Here is a 20,844-nt window from a genome sequence, read left to right as displayed (position 1 = left end):
TGTGTCCATGGGTAGAAAGAGCACCAGGCAAGCAACATTAGACAATGGAGAATACAACTACAATAAAGAATTTCTACAGCTAATGCTAAACATTTCTAAGTAAATGCTTAATTTGTAACTGTCTTGGCCCTCTAGCATAAGTATAAGGTAAATCCATAAAAAAAGTAGTTTGTAAAAAATACATTTCAGCATCTTAATAAATTCACAAAATAAGACTTCGGACAGAAACTTGAGGACAATGCTAACTAGAGCACTCGACTTGCCCCCTTGAACAAGGCACACCTCAGACTACTTTCAATACCAGAACTCTTCAGCTGATAAACCGTCTCACACTTTTTTGGATTTTTTGGATTTTTAATGACCTTTTTGATTGTAAACATCTCATAGGGTGGAATCAGCACCTCATTCTCATCAGGATATTGTGAATATTTTGACACCTTTGCACCATAGCATGTCCTCACCTCAAAACATGATTTATTTCCAAACTCGGCGGAAATGTTGGGATACAAAGAGGTTGATGTAAAAGAGCCAAATCTTATTGATTTGAACAAGTTCGAAGGTTTAAATTCTGCACGAGTTCCCCGAAAAACATTAAAGCAATCCCTTTTAGGGTTAAGGCGCTGGATGGCATCTGTCAACAGAAAGTGAAGAGAGTGATACCGAAAAGTGGTTTTGTAATATTTTTTACTTGTGTTAACAGCCTTGTTTAGAGGATGATAAATATCGGGCTTTTCATCTGAATACACAAGAATAGCAATAGCATGATTCATGGTCAGTTTGTCTAACTGTGGTTTATTTTCTTGAATTTCCTTCTCTGCTTTTTTCCAAGCCATTTTAAAAGTGCCAAAATTTTCCGAGGGAAAATATTCTCTTTTCACCAACTCGGACATTTCAGCAGAACAGCCTGTGTAGTCATCATCAACTGAGTCAGGAGCCATGTTAAGGGGGTAGACTGGTACAGGGTCAACAAGTCTGTGATGCTGAAGAGGAAAAGGAAAGACACAATGCACATATGTTGTATTGATACATAGAGATATACAGTACATAGATATTGATGAGATATTGGTTTGGTATGGGATTAGTTATCCTACCCTTCTTGTGTCAGCCACTGTTGTTAACAGCATAGAAATCCATACAATCAGAAGATCCATTATGTCATCAGTCTGCCACAGAGAAGAATATCCTTTTTTTCTTTCGATGTCTTACTTTTAAGGAAATAATATTGTTTTGCATGAAATCTATTATTATGCCATCTGTGCATTATACTATGCTATGAATGTTTTATTGTTGATGTTGTTAAAACATTTTTTTTCTCACCACAGTCAGGGACTACATTCAATTGTGGTTCATGTGGACATTGAATCTCACCTGTCATTGCTATTATACAAATCAGGAGATTTATGACTGATCTACTGCTGCTGTTGTGACTACTACTACTACTACTACCACTACTACTACTACTACTACTACTACTACAACAGCAACAACTACTACTAGAACTATACAACTACTAGTATCTGAATACAGATTTTCCATCTTAGCAACAACAATTAATTATTATAAGCATACAAAAATGAACACCATCAGTTTTACGAACAACATTCCTATAATATCATAGAAGTCGCCCTACATTTTCAAGTCATCAAAACGTGAGTATCTCAAACAGACAAACCAATGATAATGTCCATATCCTATGGACAAGCACAAAATTAAACATAAAAAAACGAAGACACAGATGAAAATTAGAAGTACAGTGTTCTCACCTACGATACAAATCCTCAAGCCTCAAGCTCCTCTCTCCTGAAAGGTCAACCATCAACTCGCTCTGGGTGTTTCAAAGAACTGCTTAAGTTTGTCTCACACTTAGATGACAAGTTGGTTAACCCCCGGAACACCTTGACATTTCAGGCTGATACTAAAAGCAGGGCTGCACGTTGTGGTTTTCAAAATTGGGGTTTTGGTGTTGCTGTATATGTCTAGTTAACTTCTGCTGTGTTGTCACAATAGTTATTTGGAGGACTACAGGCTAATACAATCAATGAATATCAACCATTTATATTTTCAGAGCAGAAAAATGTTGTAATTACATTTCTATTCTATACTAGAGACCTAATTTGCATTCGCAGCCTACCTTAACACAGAGTAAATTAATTTTAAGCTGTACAGTTAGCCAGTGAGTGCACAATGTGAGTGTGGCCTGATGTCTTTGCTCTTGGAGACATGTGGAACCTAGTAACTTTAGTAGAGTAATAGTTGTTTTGTTGTCACCAGAAGGCCCCAGTGACAGAGCACTGAATATGGCTCTGATTCTAAGGCAGGAAATGCCTTCATTTCTTTTACTGTAATACCTTTCAGTGGTCAGAAGCGATTAAAAAGTATTTTGAAGTGAATAACGCTCCCATTTACACAGAGACATTTTTTAACTAGACTGTTATGACAAATGATCTGGAAAACTCCCTTTTGACAGGATGAAACCTTGAACAGAATGTGGGGGCATAAGGGGGCTGGGGGGGGGGGGTAGAATGCGTGGTGACTGCAGGGTAAATAATGAAATGACAAAAAAGATAATTTCACAGATGAGTGATAGCAACATAATGCACATGTTTTAAATCAGACTGCACAGAAGGGCAAGTCACATAAGTGAACCCAGCTACTTTCACTGACCATGATGGCCCTATGCCATGGTATGTACGTAGAACTACTCATTGACTATTTCATCAGGCACAATTTTTAAGTGTATTGATACACAAAAAGCATATGGACTGTCATCAAACAGAGGAAATAAAAAGGAAAAATAATAACAATTAAAATAATCTTGTCTCCATGGGTAGAATGAGCACCATGCAAGCAACTTTAGACAATGAAGAATACAACTACAATCAAGAATTCCAACAGCTTTCGCTATACCTTTCTATGTAACTGATTCATTTCTAACAGTCTTGACCCTCTAGCATAAGTATAAGGTAATCCATAAAAAATAGTTTGTTAAAAATGAATTTTGGGGGGCACTGTGGTGCAAACAGGCTTCTGAATCAGCAACACTGATCCACTGAACAGTCGCCACCACCACTTATCCCCTGCTCCCCCATTCATACAATACACTTCCCACATATATTTGCACAATTTTAATGCCTTTTTTTTTTACTTTATTTAATAACCACACCTCACACTTTGAACTGCTGCTAGCCCTACTTATACTTAAATTGTTGTATGTTATATGCTATATGTCATATGTTTTATTGTTAAAGTGTCACAGAGTTATATGTTATTTTTTTGGTAAATGTTACTTGTTATCTGTATGACATCTACTGTGTAGGAGATGTATGACTGATCTACTGCTGCTGTTGTGACTACTACTACTACCACCACTACAACAGCAACAACTACTTCTAAGACTACTACAAATACCACCAGAATGTACAGATTTTCCATTTTAGCAACCACCATTCATTATTATAAGCATAAAAAAATGAACACTGTCAGTTTTATGAACAAGATTCCTATGATATCATAGAAGTCTCCCTGAATCTTTAAGTCAAAGTCATCAAAAAATGAGTAGCACAAAAAAATAAACCGATGAAAATGTCCATATCGTATGGACAATCACAAAATAAGACACGGGTGAAAATTAGAAGAAGAACAGTGTTCTCACTTACGATACTAATCTTCAAAGCTTAAGCATCAATGACTTTGTGCTACCTTGACTGTCCATGAAGTTCCCATCAGCCCCTGAGTCAACAAGAACAGACACAGCATGATGGTGACTTCCTGTGATGGGAGTAGCAGGAACAAGGGTGTGGACCGTGGGAGATTAAGAAAGAGGAGTGACGCTCACCAGTCATCCCCCATTTATGGGTGGGTGCTGCCTTTTATAGGACACACGGCAATGTAACACAAGCCACAAGCGTGTCAAAGGTGGCAGGCGGCCTCTCACCGGTGGAGAGCTCATCTTTGATGCCTTTTGAAAGGCCAGGTTCTCGGACAGGAAAGGTTGGCTGGACAGGTTGGGAGGTGGCAGATGGGGAAGCCAGGCTTTACCTGAGTTAAGTGGAAGTGTTGCAATTGTGGAAATTGTTGATGGTCTCGATTTGGCCCTGGTCCCTACCCAGCAATGTTCCCTGTCGGTCCAGGATGGTCTTAAACTGATCCAGATCTGCGGAGTCCATCTTGGCCAGATTGTACTGTCCTGACCCAGGCAGGGACTCAGGCACGGATCAAGATCAGTCAATTTAAAGAAAGAAATTTAATGGAAAACAGTCCAGGATAACAGGCCAAAAAATAATCTAAATCCAAAAACACAGTCAAAGTTCGTAAACAGGCAGAAGTCAAAACCACAAAAACCTCCAAGGGTGTTTCACAAAGGTCCGGTTGGCAAAACATATGATAAGAACTAAGACAATGTGACAAGCTATACTTAAAAGGGACAGTGTAGCGAAGGGAGAGCGTAGTCACCCCACCCGGACTTGAACCCGGGTCTACAGGGCGCCAAACATGCACTCTGAGGCAGGAAAATGCTTCCATTATACAGTAGTGTGAAGGAAATCACTCACTAGTCATTAGTCCTCTCCCAGGAAGCTATAATACATTCAAGTTCTCCAGAATTTTCAGATCAGCTAATGTGTACAGTTAACACAATGTGAGAGTAAAGCATAAGCTGTATGGTGTTTTAAGCTCTGACTTTGGGAAGCACTGCACTTCATTTACACAGATTAATGTGAAATTTCAGCGATGCAACCTATAGATGTTATGACAGCAGTTTGCGCTTTAACTTCAGAAACTTAGCTATGGGAGCTGTAATGCTTGAGTCATTGTTCAAACTGGTATGACCAAATACTGGCAGGCAAAAAAGAAAAAAAAGCAAAGACAGTTCTTTAAAAAACAGACGAGATGGATGTGAGATGGAAATTAACTGTGAGGTGAATCATAGCATGCACTGAAGTTCAAGCTGCGTCTTTGAGACCCTCATGGTTTTTGTGGTTAGTTTCTGACAAATGAAAACATTTTCATAATATTTCTCATCTGCTAGCTCAAGATCTCAGGTTCAACCACATCCTATCAGTATTTAGGTTTACACGTCTCAGTCCTGTTGGCCAAAATAGTTTGCAAATACACTTTCAGATGAAAGACATACGATCCAGTCCATGCAATCTCACATCAGCTGTTACATTATATAAACCTGATGATATTTATATTCCACAATGTAAATACAAACTTTTTATCATGGACACTTTAAACTAGATGTTTTCCCAAACACCATCAACTAACTATGAACTCTGCAATGCATTCTATCTGTGGAAAAACAATAATAATAATAATAATTCATTTTATTTTTAACGCACTTTCTATTCCAAAGAATCTCAGAGTGCCTACAAGTCTTCATCGCAGTGGCCACAAAGGCTCCATTACAGCTGCAACCTTCATCAGCTGGGTCAGTTGTACAGGAAGTATTAGAATTTTTTTTTTTTTTTACAGTACACTGATTGCAACGGTACTATAAAATAAGAATTAGAATCCCTTTATTGAATCTTTTAAGGTTCTCTGATGAAAAAAAGTTTATGAACTATTGTGATTTGAAGGGGACCTGTATGAATGCAGATCAACAATATCCTCTCCTGGAAAAGAAAACAACACAGAGTGCATTTTCTTATAAATTCTTTATTTCTTACACACCTTACAAATAAAAACATTTGAACAAACTCAGGCAAGAGCAGGTCAGCGGACACCCATCATCAATCTCTTGCTAGCAGCAATTTTATTCATGAGACCAAATTATAACTGGCAAAGTAGTTCATACCAAGACAGGCATCAATCCTACCCACTCTCCAATGCCCTATTCATTTGATCAACCAGGAGTTAATCACCAAAGTTTGTGACGCCTACACAATAGTATATCACTCAAAGGGCATTTTGTCAGACGAATGTTAAAGGAGCAGTTGTTAAACTACACCTACAGTTGAAACTAGGATTCTGCCATGTCGAAACGGAGTGAATACAAAAAGGTCAGATCAGTCTACATTCTTCAGCTGCTCATACTGACAACACTGGAGGAGTGATTATTACTGTCTCAAGAGTACAGACACAAAAATGCTCACCGGCCAATCATTACTGACTTGATGACTAAACTGACCGGCTCAGAAAAAAATATCCTGACTCACCACGTCACACATCCTGACTCAGCATATCACACATCCTGACTCAGCATGTCACACATCCTGACTCAGCATATCACACATCCTGACTCAGCATGTCACACATCCTGACTCAGCATGTCACACATCCTGACTCAGCACGTCACACATCCTGACTCAGCACATCACACATCCTGACTCAGCATGTCACATATCCTGACTCAGCATATCACACATCCTGACTCAGCATGTCACATATCCTGACTCAGCATATAACACAACCTGACTCAGCATATTACACATCCTGACTCAGCATATCACACATCCTGACTCAGCATATCACACATCCTGACTCAGCATGTCACACATCCTGACTCAGCATATCACACATCCTGACTCAGCATGTCTCAAACCTGACTCAGCATGTCTCAAACCTGACTCTCCCGTTATCTTTGGCATCTGTCTACTCTGTCAGTTGTGGTGAGAAGGTGAAGTAGGATCATATCACTCACTATTACAGTAGCAAGCCCGATGTTCTATACATCAGAGCCCAAAAGTGCCTCACTTAAACAGAGAATCCTAATCCCTCATGTTTTCTCCACAGACCTGATTTCTTATAAATAAAAGAGAACTGAAACAGCACTACACACACTGTCCCTTCTAAGGCTACGGCAGCAAAAGGACGGAGATTATCTGTGATGCCACACACTCACTTACAAATAACACAAGACTTTACAACCTTTCCACTGGACGTGTAAAGCCAGCCCAGACACATAGATAAGACCAAATCATCAATGCAGATTTCTCATCAATATTATAGCTAAAGTGTCAATATTATGACACTAAAATATAAACTGGCAATATGTAAGCTTTTCAAGAAAAGTTATAAAAGTTTTCAGTGTTCTGTACTGTTATCACCCTAATCCACATGTCGGGGTGAGATGGGGGGCTTTTCTTGAATTAGCAATGTACACCTGTACACTAAACCTGGTGGTTTTTCCTCATGCTCTAAAACCAGGTGGTTCTTCCTTATGGTCTTAAAACCTGGTGGTTCTTCCTCGTGGTCTTAAAACCTGGTGGTTTTTCCTCATGGTCACGCTAAATACCATGAGAAACACTCAATGAACCACCCACTCTTGTAGTGTGATCCCGTCACTTGTTCCTAAAGCTCACGTGTTTCCAACACTTGGCTAAAGCTGCTTCTCTATTTCAGTATCTTTTTTGAAAGGACACTAAGTAGTGATTAAAATTCCCCCAAGTAAAATAAAGAAAAGCGAACAGAATATTTCTCACAAACACAACCACTGCGGTATATCTGGTTTGGAGCTTTGTTTAAAAGGTGTCTAAAAGGTTAAAAGGTATATAGAATGAAAATATAAAATAACAAAACGTTAAAATATATACATTCAACATGTCTAACTGATCTCCCAGGCTCAAAAAGTTATATTGCATACATAAATAAGATTGTGATGTCATTTACACCTGTCTAAATAAGGTGAACAGGTGTGTGTGACAGTAAGTATTGCAAAGTTATGCTATCTTTACGCATTACAATATTAACACTACACAGGACAGGGGGCACTGAGCCTACAGGGAGTCGAAAAACAGAATATACAGATGCTTTGTGTACGAGACCAAAAGAATAAAAGAAGGTGCAAAATATGGAGGAGTACTGTGACCTCGTCCAAAACTCAAGCACAATCCCTAGCCAGAAGTTCAAAAAGCAAAATAAAAATTGTGATTCAAATTTAAAAGAAATGTTCAATATCAACATGTTTTTGTCAAACTGTGCCCCAAACGGCCTTAAAACACGTAATATAAAGACTCAAGCCCTGTCAGTGAGTTGCAACTGTACAGACTCAGTTTCTGCCTGTACCTCATGCGCAGTTTCTCTGTAGCCAAACCAAATGCCTTGGCTAGCGGTATTGTGCTCAGTGGCCATGGGGGTGGCCCCCAGTGGCTGATGGGGGCTGTAGTTTTTCTGACTTCCTGTCCTTGACTTCTGTGTCAGAGGCGGAGTCAGAATCCTGAGCCTGCTGCTGCTTCAGCCACATGTCTGCATACAGTCCGCCCTTGGCCAGCAGCTCCTCATGCCTACCATGCAAAATGACACGGGAGAAACACACAACAGGTTGGAAGTTTGACTCCACATGTGAATCAATGACACTCACAGTTTTGCATAAGGAAGCCTTTTTACCTTCCTCGCTCAGCGATTTGTCCATCACTCAGAACTAAAATCTGGTCAGCTCCAATGATGGTGGACAACCTATAACACAACAACAACATTGTATGAAAACTGATGATTACATTCCTTCAATTTTAAACTCTGACATGGACAGTTGAAGTCGTGTGACATATTCTGTTTCACAGATTCATAAAAATAAATAATATAATAATGGAATACTGGCTTACCTGTGTGCCACCACAACAGTGGTCCTGTTTGCACACACTTTGGCCAGCGAGGCCTGAATATTACGCTCCGTTTGTGTGTCCAGGGCAGACGTGGCCTGTGCACAGAGAATAGGTGTACATTTATTTTCGGTTCATTGACATCCTAAATAAACTACAATTCCCATGATGCACATAGACCTGGTGCTCCAAAGCAGGATGAGGGTTACCTCATCCAATAGAATGATCTGGGGATCTTTGAGGATGGTTCGGGCAATGGCCACTCTCTGCTTCTCCCCACCACTGAGCTTCAGTCCCCTCTCTCCCACTGGCGTGTCATATGCTGTGGGGAGACAGCGATAGCCAGGCGAAATAAATAACAAGGCACAACACTACACAGAGGTCATGCTGCCTCGGCCATAAATATGCAAACAGTCAATTTCAACAGCCGAGAGAACATACTACAACTGTCACACAGATAATTCCCATAGTTCATAAATGTCAAAGAAAGTATCTGTGCACCTTAAAATCACACAACGCCGGATGTAACTTGTAAAAAAAAAAGGGACAACAAACTGAAGACATGTCCACATTTAAGTAATGTTCTTTCCCACCTTCAGGGAAGGACTGGATCTTCTCATGAATGTCGGCAGCGATGGCTGCTTCCTCCACCTCACGATCGCTGGCAGAAATGCGCCCGTAGCGGATGTTGTCTCGGATGTTGTCATTGAACAAGACTGTGTCCTGAGGCACCACTCCAATATGGGAACGCAGCGAAGTCTGCTTCACCTGCACCATGGAAACAAACAGACACACACACACACACAATTCAAAAATCACAAATCAGTTGAATCAATTCCTGATTTCCAAAATAAAATGACCGTTCCATCTTGAAACCTCCCAGCTCTCACCTTGGAGACATCTTGACCATCGATCCGGATGCAGCCCCCGTTGACGTCATAGAAACGGAAGAGCAGCCGCATGATAGTACTCTTGCCAGAGCCGGATTTACCAACCTATTGTCCCGGCAGACAGAAGGGGTCAGAGAGGTCATAGAGGTCAATTTTGTAAAGTGAGTGAGGGAGAGAGTGAGTGAGTGGTAAATGGAAATCAGCTGTGTCTGTCAGGTAAAGTCTTCTACTCTACTAGGTCTTATTTTTATTTAGTATTATAGTTTGTTTCAATTTTTTTTTTTAACTATGTTTTTACTATGTACTGGCTCTGTGGCACTCTGAGATTATTTCGAATGAAAAGTGTGCTACAAATAAAATGCATTATTACTATTCTCCAGAGACTCACCAGAGCGACAGTCTTGCCTGGCAGCACAGTGAAAGAGACGTCCTTCAGGATCTCCTTTCTGTTGAGGTTAAAATGTTAAGCAGGATACAGTGAAAGAGTGACACCCAGAGGAGAAGCCATAACATTCTCAAAGCCTAACACATCCACATAGCTGAAGTATACATTCTCAAAGCTTTACCCATCCACATAGCTGAAGTATACATTCTCAAAGCCTAACACATCCACATAGCTGAAGTATACATTCTCAAAGCTTTACCCATCCACATAGCTGAAGTATACATTCTCAAAGCCTAACACATCCACATAGCTGAAGTATACATTCTCAAAGCTTTACCCATCCACATAGCTGAAGTATACATTCTCAAAGCTTTACCCATCCACATAGCTGAAGTATACATTCTCAAAGCTTTACCCATCCACATAGCTGAAGTATACATTGTCAAAGTCTTACCCCTCCACATAGCTGAAGAATACGTTCTCAAACTCCACCTTCCCCAACTTGAACAAGAGATTTCCTGCATTTACATCATCCGTCACCTACGAATTTGAAGAAACAGATGAAACACTCCATTCAAGAACAAATAGTTTTGAAGTTTTGTCAATGTTGCAAGCAATTATACAAGACATACCTCCTGTTCCTCAGTGAAGAGTTTGAACATGCTCTCCATGTCAATAAAGGAGTTTTGGATCATTCTACGAGAGATGAAAGATAATATTTACTTTGGCATGTCTGAGATAGACTACGTCTACAGTGTTCGTTGGAAAGGCAACTCACCTGTAGTAGGTTCCAAACCAGTTGAGGGGTGTGTACAGCTGGATGATGTAGGTCCCGAAGAGGACATAATCTCCAACCTGAGGAAAGACAAAAAAGATGGCTACAGATGAACACAGATACATAGTAAATCAACCCTAAACCACACACAGACACAGGCACAAACACACACACAGGCACAAACACACACACACACAGGCACAAACACACACACAGGCACAAACACACACACACACAGGCACAAACCTACACACAGGCACAACCGCGCGCACACACACACACACACACACACACAGGCACAAACATACATACACACACAGGCACAAACACACACACACACACACACACACAGGCACAAACACACACACACACACACACACACACACACACAGGCACAAACACAAACACACACACACACACACACACAAACACACACACAAACTCTCGGTGTATACAAATCTTCCTTTGTCATTATAATCATATAAAATCTGTGTCTCCCAATCCCTCTCTCGTACCTGAAACTTGCCCTCGGAGACAAAGTAGGCACAGAGCAGGGACCCTGCCAGCAGCCCGGAGCCGATGATGAGGTTCTGAGTCTGGTTCAGGAACGCCAGCGAGGCGTTGGTCTTCCATTCAGACACCTGAGGGAACAGTTCAGGGTTCAGGAGACAGAAATGTGCCAATACACTCTTCTTCAGCAGCAAAAACCTTTGTTCACAGAGGACAAACTACTCTACATTTATGGCTGATTCAAATTTCCTTATTCATGATAAGAGGTTGAGGGCTAGCCTTGCCTAGACAACATCTCTGGAAATCAGACTTACAGTTACAAGACAGGGGACTCCACTAACCTCCACTGTGTGCAATGTTATTTAAAACAGGAGTGTTTCTATACATTTCTGCCTTTACACAGATCAGAAACAAAATGCATGAAAGCTGGTGATTACCTGATACTTAAGTATTGCATCCTCAAACCGATTCACCTCATAGCTCTCTGCATTGTAGTATTTCACCTGCGCACGACAAGCAAAGCCAAAATCAGATACAACTTTCTGACACAGTACTATGACCACCGCAACAACTACTTAGGCCCAAATCCCACTTACAATGAAAGCTGTATATTTAATGCTAATTAACAGTGTTGGCGTCACATGGAAATGGGAGCCAATGTCGTTGATATGGCAAAGTCAGACTGTTAGTCTTGCGTTAACCTGGTGACCTAATAAGACAACCATGGTGACCTTGTCCTACGCTACACCCAAACTATGGAACTCATTTCCCCCTCATATCTGCACACTGGACTCCATTACCCAATTAAAAACTCATCTTTTTAAACTGGCACACTCTCTATAATAGCATCAGCTACCTTTACTTTTATTGTAGTGTATTTTACATCATATTGTACCTTATTGTATGTTTCTATTGATGACTATTGCATGTTTTTAATTGCTCTTGTGATGTAAAGTGACCTTGACCTTGGCTAGGATAGCTAGGTTAACTGAAATGGGACCTTAACTATGACTGTGCCATGAATTACTGCTCTATTTTAGTTCAACTTTTTGCTGGCAGTGCTGACTGTCTCTCGTCTCACTATTCCGTAATGTGCCGTTTCATGTGGGAAGAAAGACACACGGAACTTTGCTGTGATTGACGGCTAAGTGAGAATGGCAATTTGTTATCGATTACGGATCGTTTCCAATCTGACATTGCTGTGGATTTCGTTGGTGAAACAGACTTAAGACTGTGACAATGTCATACTCAAAGACTCCTCAAACCCTAAAGGAACAACAGCAATGGTGATACACTTCATCCGCATAACTTCAGCAGAGGTCCAGAAAGCTCTTCATACCGTCTCAAAGTTCAGCAGCGAGTCCACTGCCTTTGACTTGGCGTTGTTGTCCTGAGTGTTCATGTCTCGCCGGTACTTGGTCCTCCATTCTGTGATGATGATGGTGAGAGCTGTGGGGGACAGATTTACAGATTATATGGATTGTCCCATAGCATGCTGATGTGTATAGCTTAGAGAGAATGACGCAAAAATAAAAATGCCATTTCCCAAGGGAAAGTACTACTTCTTATCAGAGTGGTGGCATAAGACTTATGAGATGTATGTACATGGTGTTGGGTAGGGTGTCCCTTTTTGCTCATGCAAAAGGCTGAAATTTGTCTTTAGTTTTCCCATTTCTACAGTGGGAATGCTCTCATTACAAGGTTCTGACTACGGATAATTTAAAGGAGTCTGAATAAGGTACGTACAATGAAAAAGTATGCATCATGTTTCACAAACTACAGGTTCCCCACTTGTAGAAAATGCTCTGAAACCAGCACTGGACTTGAGATATTAAGGGTCGTCAGGGATACTCACTGAGGTAGAGGAACATGCAGATGAAGACGATGAGGCCGAACCAGGCGTTGAAGTAGGATATGAAGTACATGATGGCGATGACAATGTCAGCAATGGTGGGGAAGATGCTGAAGACTATGTAGCTGTTGAGGAGAAAAAATATATAAAATATAAAAATTAGTGGTGCACAGAATCAAGACGAATAAAAGCAGTCACAAGAAAAAAAGTAAGAATGGCTCAGCTCAGTAGACAGGTCAAAGTTCAGCTGCAGGTGTCAGATCTGTCATGTCTACTCCTATCTTATCAAGTTGAAAGTAAATAAAGCTGAGACTATACAAAGCAAAAGTAGGTTCACATTTTATCTGTGTGTGCGCTCCCTGAGAATAAAACCCATGACATTGGTATGGACAGCACCAGCTGAGTTACAGGAGCACCATCCACCTCAAATCACTAGACCTTATTACCTAGTGCCTTTTTATCAATTTAACAATTTCAATCAACTTTAAACGACAACAGGCAGAATACACTGCAGAAAAGATATAGCGGTTGATTGGTAATCACCAAACAAACTGCTGTTGAATGAGTGAATAACACCTCATCCTGATGCACTCCAGTGGAGAGAGGGTGACGAGTGGAACAGGGGACAAGACTGGGGCTGGTGTGAGTGTACGGGGGCTGGTGTGTGTGTGTGTACAGGGGCTGGTGTCTGTGTGTGTGTGTGTGTGTGTGTGTGTGTACAGGGGCTGGTGTGTACAGGGGGCTGGTGTGTGTGTGTGTGTGTGTGTGTGTGTGTATGAGGGCTGGTGTGTGTGTACCTCAGCAGGCTGTTGATGGAGGAGGTCCCACGGTCGATGCTGCGCAGCACGTCGCCGGTGCGGCGGCCCAGGTGCCAGCGCAGCGAGAGCGAGTGCAGGTGGGCGAACAGAGTCACCTGCACCTGCCGGTTGGTGTACTGCTGCACCTTGATCCACAGGAAGGAGCGCATGTTGCTCACAAATCCAGATGCCCCTGAGGGGGAAGGAGAGAGAGAGAGAGAGAGAGAGAGAGAGAGAGAGAGAGAGAGAGAGAGAGAGAGGGTAGGAAGAGGAGTGGTGAAAGCTCAGCCAAATCAAAATAAATAATTTACATAAACAAATCACTGCTAGTCAATACCAAATATCACTGCAAAAAGAGATGTGCTTACCTGCTCCTCCACCCTGCAAGAATTTCAGAAAGACATACACACACACTGTGGTGGCCAGTGCTTTCCAGCTGCTCTGATTGGTCAAATCATTCACTGGGAGAGAGAGAAAGAGCAACTTACTTACTTCCACTCTATACAAACCAGAATTACATGTAGCAGTGAAGACAATTGATGTATAGTCGATCACATAGGACGATTACAAACAGTTCATTCCAAGACTTCCTTATTCTTATGCATTTGCACTAGATAGGTACATTGGACTAACGAATGCCAAATACCTTTAAACTTCGACACAAACACCCCTGAAGTGCACAAGTCCTTAAGGTTGCATTCACTTATGTCCTGTAAACACAGAAGCCACCTAAAGACAAGTGTACACTGGCTGCCCGATTCTCACCTATGTTTTTGTAGTAGATGGGCACGAAGACGTTTATAACGCGCTCGACGGCCAGCAGGCCCAGGCAGAGCAGCACAAGCACCTGCAGGAGCACGCTGCCCCGTGGCCACATGTAGGGCACCAGCAGACGCACCTTCTTCCAGAAGTCTGCCCACGTGGACTGGCCCTCTGCCTGGTTGCCCAGCAGAGACTGTGGGGACGTCGGTTAGGAATGCAAGTGAGGGTTTTACATACATTATATATACATTCACCAATGTATTCATCTGGGTAGATCTTGCTCTAAATGTTAGAATACTAAGGGATGTATTGGATAGGGGCAATAAATGCCAGATGACAGACGGAACTCAAATAGACAAAACTAACCTGCCATGCTACCATCATTACAAAGGAAAGAGTGAAAGAACAGAATAGTGTATGCAGCCACACATGAACACATATGGGTCAGGCATCCATACCTGTCCTTGCTCAACATCCCTCTCGTCCTCGTTGATGAGGAGCATGTATGGTCTCTTTGGCAACCCTGGTGCCTTGAGGCCCAGGAAGAAGAGAGCTCCGGTTCCAGTGTAACGAATCAGCCAAAATGCAAACTCCGCCTGTGTGCACACACACACACAAACACACACACACACACACACAGACAAATCTTTTATTAATTCTGCTGATAATAGATCACACCCATACGCCACTAAAATTCCGTTGTATGCAAATACAATGACAATAAAGGCTTTTCAATTCTATTCTATTCTAGGCTGTACACACCATACAGTCAACTCCACACACACACACACTTTTGATAATTCTTTCATATCACATATATCTATTCAATATGTATTTAATATAACACTTATGACACACATAGCTCATTACTTTCTCCTTCAACAGCAACAGGTTATTAAGCAAATATTAGTTAATAACATTTAGTTATATTCAAAGACATTACGCAACCACTCCAATTTTACTATCCCATACCACAAAGCATTCATCATAAGTAATGCATTCAACCTAGATATGTCTAAGGAGGAGTATTTAAGATGATTTAAATGTACAGGTTTACAATTTATTTTCAACAAAACTAAGTGTGACTTCTAAATTCGTATTCACTATATTGAGGTTTTTCACAAGGCTGCGCTGTGCTCCATGCTGTGTCATTCTCACACGCAACAGCAATGGGTGGGGCTTGGACCTCTGACGTCTGATTGGCAGCAATAACACAGAAAAGGGAAGTGAAAAAACAGTGACTCGGCAAAAAAATGAAGCAAACCCGTACTGCTGAGCTTCCATGACTTGGTATAATTTCTGCTGGTTAGTTTGCTGCGCTGCTCTACGATAATGGCCACAGTAAGCACACAAATAAGACTGACACCATTCTTTCAGGTATCAAACGCTCTGTGAAGTGACTGGTAAAGCATGTTTCACCAACCTAGAAGGCAGCTCTAATATATTCTTCTGTTTGTTCAAATGTCAGAACCATTAGTCTTAAGATAAGAACTGGTGTTGGTCTAGGCTATTCATTAACAGCAGTGTAATTGCTGGCTCTGAATGTCAACATCATAATTCCTGTTACACCGTAAAACACTGTGCACCAAGCAATCTCTCATACATGCTCATAGATCCATGGCTTAAATGCATACACCGATTCTAGACACTGAGAGCTTTTAATTGAGTTGTGACTCTTTTCACACTTGCAGTCATCCTCCAACAAATACACACACACACCCACAACTACAGATACAAGGCTACAATATTAATTCATGATTTGGGTAAATTAATGTCAGAGTAGGGAATAGGCTAATGAACGAGTAAGGATGTGTAATGAGGGACTTACCTTTTCATGTGAAGCTGTCAGAAAGCCCTTAGTTTGGCTTCATTCATTTAGCACTTAGCACTGATGTGACAAGGCTTCAGGTATGAAACCAATTTACACCAAATTTTTCAATCAATCAACTTCTATTCACAAATAATTTGCTAAGACAACGTAAGCGCCTCACTGTCTTTCCAACACACAATCCCTCTGTCCCTTTCTTTGCTCTGCTCCAATTTCCTTCACTGTAGTGATGGGAATTTCGATTCACTTAGAAGATTCATAGTCCTTTGAGTGAATCACTAAAAAGATCCGAATCTTTTGAGTCCTTTGAATCTGAATCAGTCGAAATTTTGTCGCTGAATGAGCCCAGCAGCCCACTCCCTAGTGCCTTATGCGCACGCTCACAGCAAACCACTGTAATGCAGTTTTGAGGATATCCAGGGGAAATATGCAAGCACACACACACACACACACACACACACACACACACAGTAAGCCTAGATACATTGAACAAATTGTAACATGATAGGCTTGGCTGGTAAGGCAGCTTATCAGAATTAAATAGCCTATGAAATTTCGTAAATTGTGAATAGATACTTATTTTGTATTTTTACTTAATTTAATTGTCATGTTTACAATAAACATATTTCAAGAAAATTGGTTCAGACGAGTTACAGTCGATTTTGACTGAAATAAGTCATCAAATGATTTAAGTCAGCTTATCTACCTTACCTTACACGTTAAACACGGCCTGAAAGTAGCATTAATGCTGTTACAAACGTAGAAAATGAATCTGACGACGGGCCTGCTTGCTGTATCAATCAATTGAGGTTGGGTGAAAGACTTACTCAAACGATGAAAACGATGAAAAAGGTGAAATGGGTCGGACTCGTAGGCTATCCGGTTGGGTGAAAGACTAACTCAAAGGATTCAGGTGAAATGGGTCGGACTCGTATCCGGCTGGGTGAAAGACTAACTCAAAAGACTCAGGGGAAATGGGTCGGACTCGTATCCTGTTGAGTGAAAGACTAACTCAAATGACTCAGGTGAAATGGGTCGGACTCGTATCCGGTTGAGTGAAAGACTAACTCAAAGGACTCATATTGAATGGGTCGGACATATTTTAATATTAAAAAGGATGCAAACATCGGAGATGTCGCCAACGTGCCTATCAGTCTCAGATAGAAGTCACGTTGGCGACATCTCCGATGTTTGCATCCTTTTTAATTTCACCTGAGTCCTTTGAGTTAGTCTTTCACCCAGCCGGATACGAGTCTGACCCATTTCACCCGAATCTTTTGAGTTAGTCTTTCACTCAACCGGATACGAGTCCGACCCATTTCCCCTGAGTCTTTTGAGTTAGTCTTTCACCCAGCCGGATACGAGTCTGACCCATTTCACCCGAATCTTTTGAGTTAGTCTTTCACTCAACCGGATGCGAATCCGACCCATGAATTCGCTCAGTCTATGGATCTGGATCTGTGTACAGCTCTGTCTACAGGAAGTTCTTATTCAACCACGCAGCTGGCAGCTCCGGGTCCGTATATCAATATGCTTAATCTAAGTTACTATGCAGATGAAAAACGGATGTGTTAATGTTGTTATAGACCTACAGTTTGATGACATTCGTGCATTGTTTTAATAATGTCGTCCGTAGCAGCGAGAACCGAAAGATTCGGGTTAATTGAGACCACGGACTCGTGACTCATGGGTGAATGTAAGGATTCGGATCTTTGAATCCGATTGACTCAGATTCAACCACCACTACTTCACTGATGACTTTACAAAAACACATACAGGGACAGGACCGCTCCAGTTGCTCCTCTCTTTCTCATTTAGCCTACTGATGAAGGCTTAAGAATAATGCATAGACAATTGCAATAGGCCTACGTTTCGTGATGTGGTAACTTTCATACAGTCTCTATCAACCTTATCCACACTTTCTCTTTATCTCGCTCTCTCTCTCTCTCAGTCAGTCAGTCAGAAAGAGAGAGAGAGAGAGAGAGAGAGACACACACACACACACTCACTCACTCACTCACTCACTCACTCACTGACCTGGTGTTTCTCTCCATCCAACCCCCACCACCAGTAGGGACTGGTCCAGGAGATGAAGGCCAGGTTCTCTGAGGCAAACGCCACTGCCCAGTACATGAGCAGCACCGTGCTGTGGCCTCTGGTCCGGTCTCTTACCAGCACCCTCCTCCTCTCCAGCCTCAGCAAGGCTATGGCCCAGGCCCAGCCCAGCATCGACAGGCAGCCATAGAGCACCACGTACCCAGCGACCTCCTCCGCTCCCTGGGCCACTTGGTACACCATCCCCCCCAAAGCCTGGAGGAGCAGCAGCACTGACAGTGCGAGCTGAGCCCCATAGAGACGCGAGCGGGGAACAAACTTGGGCTCCATGTCCGTGCCATAGCGCTGGTAGCAGACGCAGTGGAAGGTGCCGAAGAAGAAAGAGAGGGTGAGGAGGACCGAGGGGACGAGGGTGAAGTAGAAGCAGGGCGAGAGGCCTCCCTCCACCCATGTCTGCGCAATGGAGGCTTCCGCACCACAAAAGGTCTTCATTACCACCATGGTGAAAATAAGGGTTCAGAGTGAAGGAAGGTAAGGGGGAGAGAAGTGGGTTCACAAACCTGTTGCAAGACAAAAAATAAAGTCTAGAATTACTCAAACTGCTGTTGAAAAGGAAGAATGTAATAGCCTAATGGTGAACATAAACACAATCAAACCCAACGGAGAAGATGAGGTGATTACGAAAAACTCACTCACCATAAGTACAACATAGAGTGAACACTAATTATATAGCCTATATGTTGCAGTGTGTGCGTTTACTTATGTGCTGCCTCTGTGAAGCACTTTGTAAAAAGGCAGAAGACCTTTCCATTCACATATGAGGGGATATTTATAGGGCCACGGTTTGACCAGACTGTATGCAACTGTCAACACGGTATTTAGTACTAGGACGCTGGCTAGGTTGTTAGCAAACATTACTGAATTAACTAACAAATTAACTATTACTATTAAGTAACGTTAACGTCAAAGCGTAGAGTAGCAACTTTACTACAAATCATGTTTCAGCAGCAGCTGTGGCTAACTGTGTAGCCTATGTAACGTTAACAACACTATCTAAGTGTGTAGTGTTCGCTAGCTACGTACTCTTATTTGAGGCTAACGTAATACCAATGGCACTGGATAATCGATCCAACCCAGAGAGAAACAGCTGAACTCTAACAACACCGGTGAAATGTAAATGTTAGCCACTGAGCTAATATTACGCCACCAATTACTCACCTTCCAGAGGCACTAGCTGAAGGACGATGTTACTACTAGGTGCACTCCAAGCAGAGCTGTTGTTTCATATAAATAATTGTAAGTAACGTTAACGGCACTGCACTGGTGGTCATCTCGAGGCCATTAGAAAATGTTTCGTCTGCCCTTGTACGATTTGTGTGGCTGCAAGAAAGCATGGAGGCATGAATCGGCAAGACTTCCTTACACAACAAAGGGTTGAGGTCCTAGCGCCGGACGTTTCATAACTTCGAATGCTACTCAAAGTCACACTGTAGCCTAGAATTCATAGACGAGAAGAAACGTTTTTTATTTGCTTGACTTCATGAAAAGGGTAACTACAACAAAGACCTGAGCTACAGATTTGGTTTAAAGGTGCAGGAAACCTTAAACCTGGCAAAGATAGAAATCCTGCTTGTTGACATGATGTAGCTCTGAATGCATGACAGATATACAGTATCTGAGTGCATGTTATAAAATTTCATTCCCTTTAAACCCGTTTTTCCATTTTCCTTTACATTGTCAACAATGCATAAAAACTCAAACAATGTATTAGTATGCAAAGCAGAAACATAGTTGACTATTATTCTTTAGATGTAGGCCTGGTCTAGAAGCAGTTTTTATTTTTACAACAACAAAAATCAACTTTATGAGACAATGATTATAGAAGGATAAGATAAGGGCATAAACTCTTCAGACACCCTTCAATGTTTGCTTGATGATAGTAGGCTACAGATGGTGATTTTTTTTTTTTTTTACAGCAGCTGGGACCCTGAGTGAATTTTTTAAGAAAACTCATGCACCATGCACTCCATACACGTATGTTTGTAAGGATATTCATTATTTCTGAATGAAAGAAGCACCGTCTCAATATCAAACATATTAGATTTGTATCCATTTGCAGATTAATTCAAATCAATACATTTGTAGAGACATTTACATGAGAACAAACATGCCAAGGAGAAAATGAATTGCATTAAATGCACACATGCAGTTTTGTTTTCAGTTCAATACAATACATGAACAATGATTTTGTTGAATTAACCTACATGCAGTTTCTTAGCATCACAAAATGTACTATTTTAAGTCTATTGCAAAGCAAGTCTGTAAAACGTAATGGCGAACAGATCGTCATCATCATGCAACATATTTTCATAGTAAAATATTTAATTTCATTTTCTGAAATAGTTACATCTCAATAAGTGGCAAGTGTCTGACATACAAATTTCTTCATAATT

General features: G+C 41.4%; 1 protein-coding gene across 1 annotated transcript; it reads right to left on the bottom strand.

Moving 5' to 3' along the window:
* Positions 1-5,639: 5,639 nt before the first annotated feature.
* Positions 5,640-19,786, bottom strand: abcb6a (ATP binding cassette subfamily B member 6 (LAN blood group) a). The gene is made up of 20 exons (XM_080833876.1): positions 19,610-19,786; positions 18,374-18,951; positions 14,967-15,104; positions 14,512-14,701; positions 14,115-14,207; positions 13,747-13,939; positions 12,953-13,074; positions 12,437-12,546; positions 11,535-11,600; positions 11,103-11,228; positions 10,591-10,667; positions 10,445-10,508; positions 10,267-10,352; positions 9,816-9,873; positions 9,428-9,532; positions 9,131-9,305; positions 8,747-8,859; positions 8,541-8,635; positions 8,326-8,394; positions 5,640-8,222 (listed from the first exon to the last, which is right to left on the bottom strand). Exons 2-20 carry the CDS (start codon positions 18,890-18,892, stop codon positions 8,060-8,062), a joined length of 2,562 nt encoding a protein of 853 aa, XP_080690002.1. The 5' UTR covers positions 18,893-18,951; positions 19,610-19,786; the 3' UTR covers positions 5,640-8,059.
* Between the last annotated feature and the right edge of the window lie 1,058 nt (positions 19,787-20,844).

The sequence above is a fragment of the Sprattus sprattus genome (assembly GCF_963457725.1).
Source record: "Sprattus sprattus genome assembly, chromosome: 3".
In the NCBI taxonomy this organism is placed as follows: Eukaryota; Metazoa; Chordata; class Actinopteri; order Clupeiformes; family Clupeidae; genus Sprattus; species Sprattus sprattus.
The sequence above is the reverse complement of the archived record's forward strand: the minus strand, read 5'-3'. Positions and strand labels throughout refer to the sequence as shown.

Excerpts from the sequence above, each read along its gene's own strand:
- abcb6a (XM_080833876.1), bottom strand. The coding sequence starts at position 18,892 with ATGGTGGTAATGAAGACCTTTTGTGGTGCGGAAGCCTCCATTGCGCAG. Across the intron at positions 14,208-14,511 it reads CATCTACTACAAAAACATAG|TGAATGATTTGACCAATCAG; the intron begins GTGAGAATCGGG and ends TCTCTCTCCCAG. Across the intron at positions 8,860-9,130 it reads GATCCAGTCCTTCCCTGAAG|CATATGACACGCCAGTGGGA; the intron begins GTGGGAAAGAAC and ends GTCTCCCCACAG.